Consider the following 10473-nt stretch of genomic DNA (forward strand, 5'->3'; position numbering starts at 1 on the left):
CATGATATGTTACATGAATACAGCAGCCATGTTTTGGTTTCTACACAAAGTGCATACTGTGTAACTTATTTTGTAAACTCCACGTGTATTATTCATGAAAACAGCTGTGCATTCATATCAATAACATGCTATCCTATTAGCAACCCATTCATAGATTACCCCCCTGCAATACATCTTCAATTCAACCCAGTTACATGTCATGATGTCTGTGCTGCAGATGTCTTGCCACTGACTCATGTAGAACCAAGGCAAACCATAGTCTCCAATATTGTCCCAGATGTTGACGGATGTTTGATCACCGAGGACTTTGTTGCCGACGAGAACCTCAACTAAAGACACATTAGTGGATATCTCTTTTTACAAGGGTCCGAAGAATAGAATGTTCTATAAATCAGGCTATGAATGAAAGAAACCTTCAATATAATGAAACTAAAAGGTTTGGTGTATGTCTAAAGGGGCTGGGCTAAAAATACAACAATGGCACCAGCTGCAGAAAGTACCCATGAGGTAATTTCATCCCTTTTTATCCCCTGGAAGGGCACTTCACTTGTTCTCATAAGAGGACACTATTGCTGCGGTTTGTTTGAACATGGGGAAAACACTTCAGTCCACCCAACTCATGACTTCTTGGATTAGCTACGACACTTGCCTTGTGTATTACCTTCATAAATTGTCCATGGAATGTATGATTTAATATGAAAATTATTCACTATGACTCAGTCTTTTAGACTTTCTTCCTCAAGGTAATGTTGACGCTGCAGCGGAGAGAAAGCAGAGGCTCATTCCTCTCACTTGACAGTAGCTGTGCTCTTGACCTATGCTTTGTTGGCATGACGTTAATTATCTTCTGGTATAGCTTATCCTGCATACGTCAGCTTCCAGAGGGCTGAGAGTACACTACGCATTAGGATGTCTGCCGTTTCTGTTGCCATGGTGATGTTTACAACATGGTGTTCCTGTTCGTGTTGGGATTATTAAGATGTGAAAAAATATGTTCAGTAAATACCTGGTGTTTTTTTTTTTTTTTTTTTTGCTGTACACACTTAGTCTCTCGTGTTTATCACATCTTGGGTTTTTCTACATTTGTAAAGGTCTTCCTGTATGTGCCAAACCTCATAACGTCTTTTTAAACAAGTGTACATATGAAATAAAACCCTTCTGGCTGCGACACATTATCAAAAATAGTTGGAAGAGTTTTCTTTGGGTGTCCTGAAGAAACAATATTAAGTAATTTTTTAAAGTCTTGATTTAGTTTAAGATCATGTTGTTTTGTAAACAATTAAACAAGCAAATCCTTTGTGTCTAATCAATAGACTTCATATCATGAATTCCAAGTAATGAAGATTCGTAAAAACGGATATATTGAATATGATAAAGCAGAATCATTTATTTTGCAAGCCTTTCATTTGAAAGATTTAGTAATAGTGTTCTATAATGTCACGTTTTACATTTACAGTTGCTGCATGTGAAGATACAAGGACAACATCTTTTGCGGAAAACAAATGTATAACCGAGACAATTTAAACTTCAGCCTTTAAAACGACTGAATCAGAATCAGAAAGCTCTGAAGTAACTAAATGAGGCTTTCAGCAGATGGCCACAGAGGGAGGCAGCCCCTCAAAGACAGAAATGGATGCAGTCGTTTTGGCGGTCTGACTGGTGGGCAAGTGGTCTGATGGGGGTTCAGTGATGGTTCTTCTTCCTGTTGGCGGCACACAGAGTGAGCGTGCTGCAGGGATCTGCGTTTTACTCTCATGTCTGAACCGGTATTGTATGAAAGTGTGCAGCACAAGCCAGATTCAAGCGTCAGACGAAGGTTGCCGAAGGACAGTGGAAGAACATCACAAGAGCTTTTTACGCAGAAACTAAAATTGCGAGTGAGTCATAGTTCGCAGCTAAAGGAAGGAACAAAACATGACATTGAGTTCTGTACGTTGCTGATAGATTCTCCTGCTGTGCTGAGCTCCGAGTGGCTTCAGGCAAACTTCATGTAGTTATTTTGGTTCCACCTAGAGGTCTCCTTGAGTACAACCACAGCAGGATATTTCCCAGGCTTATTGCTCTGAAATGGAGGACTGTAAGTTTGTATGAGCTATGCGACATTCTCCTTAACTTGATTAGAACACATTTTACTGCCTCCCAAATCAAGCTCGCATCCCGTTAATGTAATTGAGTCAAATGACAAAGGGCTGACTCAACAAATGAGTAATTGCAACCAATTAAACAAATGCACTTCACTGACTGGACAGTGATGAAAATGTTGCGCCGTAACAAGACCGGCAGCAGGAGGCTTGTAATCGTCGCGAGGAGGATAAATAGCTCTGGAACCATTAATTATTCCTTAACGCAGAATCAATAACAAAAACAGACGTGTTAAAAGGTCACTGGTCTTTGGTTTAATTGGTATTACAAAGGTCAGACTGTAAAACAAGGCACATTTAAAAACAGTGAAATGTGGAGGCCATGGAAGAAGAGAAAGGAAGCCTTCAACAGAATAATAGCTCATTATGTGAAGTAAGGAGAGCTGGGAGTAGTTCTGATGTCTCTCACTCTCCTCCACACAGCTCCAGCAAGATTTTGCGGTAGTCACCAGATGTGTCTCCCTACACAGTGAGACAAAGAGTGAGACTTCAAAAAGGACGAGTACAGGGAATAACTGCGATCGGTCTCACAAATCCAACCTGACAAAGAATGATATTCTGATTCAGATTTCAAGACCTCTAAAAATACAGATGATACAAATGACACGACTGAATGTAATCATGTGAAATGACAGTACACTGAAGTCTTGTCACCGTTGAAAACTACATTAAGGCAAGTCATAAAGTTAGAGTCGCAATTATTACAATAATATCACAGCTGATTTATTGCAGAGTTTTTGCTGACCAGAGTATTTCCCCGCCCCCAGTGTTTAGTGCCTCACCTTGATGAAGGAGTAGAGTGTTTTGCCATACATCTTCAGAAACTGCGCCTTGATGTCCAGCATGTCAATCTCCGCCCTCGCGACCATTATTCTGATGAGGATAGTATCTGTCGTGCCCAGCCCCTGACACAAGACAACATGTTTGTATGGCGCTAGAGTTTATCGATAGAGATATGTGTATATAGATTTGATTTCATTTGTGCAGTGACTTCACATCTCAGTATGGTAGCTCCATTAGAAGCATGAAATATTTACCTTCATTGATTTGTATAATCGCTCTGCAAAGAACGCTGGCTTGTTCCTTAGGCACTTCACTATGAAGCAAAAACAAATCCCAGCACATGAGGTGCAACGCTCTCACAACATGAACACAATAAACTCAGTGGTGTGAGTGTTTAAACTGTTTTGAAAGTGCAATGTGTTTCTGCACAGAAAATACTGTCCCCTGTTGTAAAGTTATAGTTTCTGGCTTTTTCTTTGTCGGTCTCATTTGAACTTGAATGTTCACAGCTTTGACAACATTGTTAAATCTTTAAAAAATGAGAGATGTCTATTTGATGGCGCACGTCAGAGCAGAAACAAACCTATGGCCAGAAAGACGTCCTCCAGACATCCGGACATCTCCCTCTTAATGCTGTCCTCAATGTCTCTCCCAGAAATCTTCTGATACTCCTCGAACACTGAAGGAAGAGGGCGACGGTCACATACAGCTTTTTCATCAAACTCATGATGCTTTTTTTTAAATAAAAACAGGAAAATCCCATTATAATGGTTTCACAGGAAAATCCCATTATAATGGTTTCAATGGCCCTCTTTTATTTCCCCGTCTTCCCGCTGCGCTTAAATTAATGAAGTGTGTTTTACGACAACCAATCAGGTAAAATCTCTGTATGAGGTCTGGTGAATTAAAGGTGATTGTAGTCCTAGAGCAGCAGACCTTAAACGACACTACTGAAGTTCATACACGTCGCAATGGAAAGGGCCAAAAATGAGCGTGTCCACCCGTTTGTCATACGTTTCCATCACTGTCGCGTGGCACTGAAGCCATTTGTCATGGGAATAAATTATCAATCGTGACCGTCGTCACTGAAGGCGAAAATCCTGACGTTAGTGGGTTTGTGTCCATTGCGCAAGAAGCTAAATAGTGAGTGTTTTCTCCTAAAACTGTCACAGGTCAGTAAAATCCCCAGAGTCTACTACATCATGTCAAACGGAATATTTGCATTTATAAATGCAAGGATATGAAGCGTGAAGATTTCAGCACGGGGTTTGTGAATGTGCAGTAGAAATACCTCGGAGCAGATGGTTTCGGTTCCTCACACAAAGCACCGTGAGGAATTTCACCTCGTCCGTGCCCCATCGGGCCTCGCCAGCCTCAAAGATTTCCTATAAATCACAACCGTTAAAAAAAAACGAACTTTGTGTCGTAGTTGAAACACATTTCGAAGAGAACCTGAACTCTTGCCTTGGCATCAAGCACAGCCTGGGCCTCGTCCACTTTGTCGCTTTCGTCGCGGCCGGCCTGCAATGCAGAAAACACTGCAGCTCATCAGAAAGCCAGGGTAGGATTGCACAACATTGGTGAAGCAAAAAAAAAGAACACTTTTTTATTTTATGACGCAGAAGCGCCTGTCGCTTCCTGTTACGAAGACAAACATTGGTTGATAAGGTTTTCTTCCCAAATTCTTACCGACATTTTACACATTTCAAAGTGACTACTTATACTCTACTCCGAGAAGTTTTACTTTCCATCTAATTGATTTTGCAGTTTATAGAATGCACTTTTTTGTGATCTCTCAAAACATTTACATCGGCCAAAGCTAGGAGAGGTTATGGGCCGTTTGCTCACCGTCAGTAAAGACACCAAAACCCTCTGGAACATTCCAGATGTGTCTCCACACACAGCGTCTTCCAAGTTTTTTCCAAATTCTGCCGTGACAATAAATTAAGATGTAAAGCATGCAATTAAAATACGTGTTTGATTCTAACGACAACGGAGCAAAGAAATCAAGACAAACTGACAGATAACGAGCAACACAATATGGAATTCGATGAGATTAGCACAAAAAAACAACTGCATACAGTTTAATAATAATAATAATAATAATAATTGGGTGTGATCTAAATTCACCAACTCGGTTCGTATAAAACATTTAACCAAGCACCTGCATACTGCCGTCATTGCAACCACAAAAGAACTATTACGTAAACAATAAACTGCCACACAGACAGCAGCAATGGTTTCATGAATAATTTATGCCATCCACTGTTTTCTAATAACGGATGACAATGCATCTCCAAATAAAGAATACAGACACAGTCACTGATACACAATATCGAATATCATTCGCAGCCCGTAGGCACTGACAGACATCGAGACGTACCATGACCGAACGTCATGACTTCTGTTCACAGGAGTGAAACACGTACTTTTCATGTAGACTTCATTGATGGTTTTTATTTCAGCATTTGTCCTTGAAGCCAGAATATCGGTAAGAGCGGCCTCTTCGGTTCCAGCCCCCTGTGGATGAATGGAGGAGGACATTAGAAACAATTTATGTAGACATGAGGGTGATGCTTCACACTGGAAATATGAGAAGTTTATGAATCAAAAAGGCTCAGTTTGGTGGTATTCTATACGATTTTTTATTGCCAACAAATTCCAATCTGCATTGTCTGCATCTCTCAGACCCAATTACCTGTACTGAAGACATCCCCACTACACACTCATTTTCCTAATGATTAACTAAAACAGCTGGGCATTGTAGTTTTTAAGCAAGCGTTACTCAAACGGCAGGAAATTGTGTATTTACTGGGAAAATTGTAATAAAGGAACATTTGACTCTGATTGTGTGTCTGATTTGTGCTCGATGGCACAGAGAAATAAGATAAATCAGGCTTTGGACGATAATACACGTTTGAGGATAAATTCATGCTTGGCTTTGGTCTTTTCATGGGATTTGTTGCCAATATGAACAATACAGACCATCACATGATCCTAAACTCTGACCTTCATTGCATTTCTCAGCTCGTTGGCGTCGTACACAGGCGCCAGCATCAGCAGACCGAGAACGACACTACAGAAGTTCCCGCTCAGCTCCGAGGACAGATCATCAGCCAGGTCCTGCAGGAGGACAGGAACAGATGGAATAACAGGAAAACAGCCCACCAGTCGTTCCAAATACTTCAATAATTTAAATCAAGCGGGGCATCTGTAACAAAAGCCAATTACTTTCACATTCAAATAAGTAAATCTTGGCTTCATGTCTGGGTTTTGTGCTGCCAGCGTGGACACGAGACGTGACTTCACAAATTCCAGCAGCAGGTTGTGTGTCTCCACTAGAGGGTGTGGTTTCTGGACACTGCTTTGTGAAACTGTTCCACACAACTCGCCTTTGTGACCACATGTGGGTGTCACCAAGTGCAACATGACTCACTCTTTCTGCCTGCGAGGATTCCTCTCACAATCTTTTTGTTTTTTTCCAGCTGCACCCTCTGTGGAACTTTCAGATAACTTTATCGACCTCGAACCGGACACTGAACAGTGGGCTGCTTATTATCTCTTATGTCAATGCAATAAACATCCAACTTCCCTTTTAGTGCATGTGTTACTACAACTCATTAAGAAATAAAGAAACGGCCAGCGGGAAGCATACCTCTGTGGGTTCATTGTACTTATTTGTTTATGATAGGGGAAATGTGTTTTTACCTACAGAAGACAAGGTCCTCTCAGTCCTGGTCTTTCTTTACATCAGGTATTAATTTCTGCTTTATAGTTAATGGTTAACTTGCACATGGTCTGTATGGTTAGCACAGAAACTGCAAGCGAAAGACACATCCACTGTGCTGCCGTCTCCTTTAAGGCTGCTTTTAAAAAAAAAATATATATATATATATATATATATATATATATATATATATATATATATATATATATATATATATATATATATATATATATATATATATATATATATATATATATATATATATATTCTAGTGCTCTAACTGCCATTTCTGTGCTTCTCCTGCTTCATGCAAGTTGGCAGATTTTGAAAAGCACAATCACAGAAGAACGTCGAGTCCAGCTCAGTCAGAGCGCTCACCTTCCCCACTGTTTGTTTGTAGGCCTCCTTGATGCGCTGCCTCTGGGCAATAGTACGGTGTGCAAGGACCTTTATGATAGCGTCCTCATTAGTGCCTGCGGGAAATAATACAAAACAGAATCTTATAACCTTAACCAATATCCATCTTAAATCATCATATGTTCCTATTCTTTGAGCTTAACTTGAGAACAAGAGTTCAGCCCCAATGGGAAAGACATGGAATCCGACACCCAGTTGTTTGTTTGCATCAACATGGAAACCATCTGCTTTCAATAGCCCTCAAACTGGAGACAGCTGACGATGATTATGCGAGCTAACAGCATTAACATGCTATGCTATAAATGTGCCGATAGTGAAAGAAAGGACATTGCTATGTGCTCCTAAATGTTTGTTTGGTTGTTTCTCTTTGGGGAGGTGTGCAGACCTGCCAACATGGTTTCAGGAACGAGCAACCATAATGTACTGCTACGTCCTGCATGATCAGCAAGGCCAAGATTAATCTTCCCTCCGTATCAGGAGTGAAGAGAAAGCTTTATAACAAAGTGTGTAGAGATGAGACAAAGTATAGCCAAATGGGTTATGGAAATAGATGGCAAACAAAAATCACTATTTATTGTCATGGTAGCTTTAAGTTTTCTGAGAGAGACCAAATAAAAAGGGTAATTTTCCCCATAGAAGCTTAGTCTTAATGACAGTCAAAACACATCTTTAGCTCACAGTGGTTTCTAGATGACAGCGTCTGAACTCACCAGTTCCCTTCATGGCTTCTCTGAGACTCTGTGAATCTGCTTCGGCATTAAAACCAGCCGCCTCAGTCACTGCTCCACGGTTTCCAATCTGATCATATTCGACAAAAATGACAAACATAAATAGACACACTTGAGTTTGCTTATCGTTACTCTTAGCTCAAGGTGTAAGGACAGCCATTGCACATTAATGCACTTTTTAGTGAAGAGACATCTTGTGTAAAGCAGTTAAACAAATATATATTTTTTTGGGGGGGGGAGGGAGGGTGGCTTGTCATATCTTCATCATCAGTTACAGTAGAAATTGTGTACAGACAGTAACTTTATATATACACCCAATGTAATTATAATAAAAGATGAAACATTTTAATATTAAATTAGGGGCCTATTCAAAACCAACCAAACCATCGCATGCCCAGTGTACAGTCTCCGTTGGTGATGCAAATGTAGTAAATGTAAACTACATAACTATTGTTTGTTCAGATGAAGCATCAGCTGTGGGACGGACTTACCGCTGCCATTGTAGAAAGAATGAGAGTTTCCAAAAATGGAGGTGCAGAAAGCTACAAAAGAATTAACACACATGGTTAGATTTGTCACTCCTGCAGAGGATCCGGTCATAACACAAAATTACTGCAGTCAGGTGTCGGGGGCATTTGCATGTGACCCTCATTGTATGCAGTTCATCATCTTCGAGACGTCACACACGTTTGGTCTTGGGCTCTCTCGCATCCCTCGTTCATGCTGTTGACCCAGAGTTCATCTCATTTGGCTGCTGTTTGTTGTGGCACACCTATAATTGCTCCTATAAGAGATACACTGGAGGGGATTTTACTCCTATTCTGTTTGCTCTAGTAGGGATCAATTTAGCCTCCGGTGCAGTTATCATTTATTTGTCAAAATCCTTTTTTTAGTTATTGAGGATACTTCTTTAGATACAATAATTGTGCAGCAGAAAGTGCACGCACACAATCCTTATGTTCCACATTGACAAGACCTACCTCCATTTTCACGCAAGCAAAATTAAGTTTTCAGACAAATGACTGGATTTTGAGAGTGGGGACACTTAGAAAAATTTAACATGTTTACCCAACTCTGTGTGTAGAACAACAGCCTCACCTAAGTAGTTTGTGGTGTAAATACAAGACAGGTGACTCGTACAAAACACTTTTTCCAACATGTGCATGGACCACAGTTGTGAATAAACTCAAAGTGGATCTTGTTCATGAAGCACAAATCATACAAATGTTATGAAATCATGTTGAAACATGACGTGGGTTGTTCGTCAGGTAAGTACCTCCACGTGTGAACCACAGCAGGGTGTTCCAATTCATGTTAATTGTGTAAACGTGAAAATGTGTGTGTCAGGGCTTGAAGGTCATTTACATTCACCTGTCAAAGTTTTACCTGGGATCAGTAACCTGGATGAAACTGTGGGGATTCATCTCAAATGCATTATTTATTAGATTATTTGTGTATGTATTGGATATTGTTGCATTTTACGACATCAGCAAGTTCACAGGCTATTGGGCAATAGTAAAAGGTAGTATATCCTATAAAAAGCAAAGACTGAAAAGGCTTTAGCACAGAGTTGTTTCCAAAGTTATTTAAAAAGAAATGTGTTCCACAAAATAGTAAAAACTAAATTGTACACTATAATTCTCAGCATAGTTTAGTCCGATTATAACAATTTTAACCAAAGTGATTCAGGAAGCGAAGCTTTTGAACAGTTGCCGAGAAGTTGGTGCATGGGCACACCCTGCAGACGGAGGATTAAGTCTCTCAGTCTGAGCTCTCTGCCGAGCTCGACGACACAAAACGACAAGGAAGCGTGACTTCCTGACCACGCGCAGCAGCTTACCTGTCCTGGAGACAAAGTATCCGCGTGAAGCCCGTGAAAAAAGGTTGAAGCGTCAGCGTACCAGAAGACGAAGCTTATAACTTATAGCTGCTGTCACGACCCACCCACTTTGATGTTCTTTTTTCTTCTTCTTTTTTTTTTTTTTACAGGATCCTCCTTTCACGCTGCATTCACGGAATGTCGAAGCTTTAACAACTAAAGGGGAATATTGTGCTTTACTATAATTATTTGGCAGCTTTACTTTGTGAATGAAATAAGATTACTGGACGAATGTAAGAATGTGTTGCTTCTAATTATTATTGGGTTTTTTTTTCATTTTGAATTGTATACTGTTGTATGGACAGAACATGCATTGTCACGTTCAGCTCTGGGTTGCTTGTTTTGTGTCACGTTTCCCACTATTTTCCGAATTTTTACAATCCAGCCAAAACGATAGTCAGCTGATAAACCCATAATGAAAGAGATCGACTTTCGTTTTCCGTGTTCACAGATGTATTGATAAAGAATTTACTTTTTATTTGCAAACATTTTATTGCAGGTACAGCAACGTGTACTGTCAACTTATTCTTGTTACACACTGTCCCTTTAAAAACATCTATACTAGGTTAATTCATGTGTTTTAACATTGTGGTACTAGTACTTTTGCATTAGTCATTTACTTTACCACTGGTAGATATAGACAAACCATATAAAGTATCCCACATTTGCTTTATTGTGTTTTGTTACACATTTGTACAAGCGAAACCAGAATACCAATTGTGTGTATTTTATTTTAGACATCCACATTACAGGTGGTATTGGAAGTTATTTAGATATAACAAGCAATAATGTTTCCAA

General features: G+C 39.9%; 1 protein-coding gene across 1 annotated transcript; it reads right to left on the reverse strand.

Moving 5' to 3' along the window:
* Nucleotides 1-2373: 2373 nt before the first annotated feature.
* On the reverse strand, nucleotides 2374-9775 carry anxa4 (annexin A4). The gene is made up of 13 exons (XM_068573441.1): nucleotides 9637-9775; nucleotides 8288-8338; nucleotides 7779-7866; nucleotides 7030-7124; nucleotides 5934-6047; nucleotides 5354-5444; nucleotides 4773-4852; nucleotides 4389-4445; nucleotides 4216-4309; nucleotides 3508-3603; nucleotides 3179-3237; nucleotides 2924-3046; nucleotides 2374-2603 (listed from the first exon to the last, which is right to left on the reverse strand). Exons 2-13 carry the CDS (start codon nucleotides 8294-8296, stop codon nucleotides 2547-2549), a joined length of 963 nt encoding a protein of 320 aa, XP_068429542.1. The 5' UTR covers nucleotides 8297-8338; nucleotides 9637-9775; the 3' UTR covers nucleotides 2374-2546.
* Between the last annotated feature and the right edge of the window lie 698 nt (nucleotides 9776-10473).

The sequence above is a fragment of the Clinocottus analis genome, unplaced genomic scaffold (assembly GCF_023055335.1).
Source record: "Clinocottus analis isolate CAN_PGR_092001 unplaced genomic scaffold, fCliAna1.0.p SCAF_13, whole genome shotgun sequence".
NCBI classification, from domain to species: domain Eukaryota; kingdom Metazoa; phylum Chordata; class Actinopteri; order Perciformes; family Cottidae; genus Clinocottus; species Clinocottus analis.

What these genes read in the sequence shown, in the direction of transcription:
- anxa4 (XM_068573441.1), bottom strand. An exon ending in CAATGAAGTCTACATGAAAA is followed by an intron (nt 4,853 to 5,353) that starts GTACGTGTTTCA and finishes TTGTCACGGCAG; the next exon opens with AATTTGGAAAAAACTTGGAA. An exon ending in AGGCTGTGCTTGATGCCAAG is followed by an intron (nt 4,310 to 4,388) that starts GCAAGAGTTCAG and finishes TGTGATTTATAG; the next exon opens with GAAATCTTTGAGGCTGGCGA.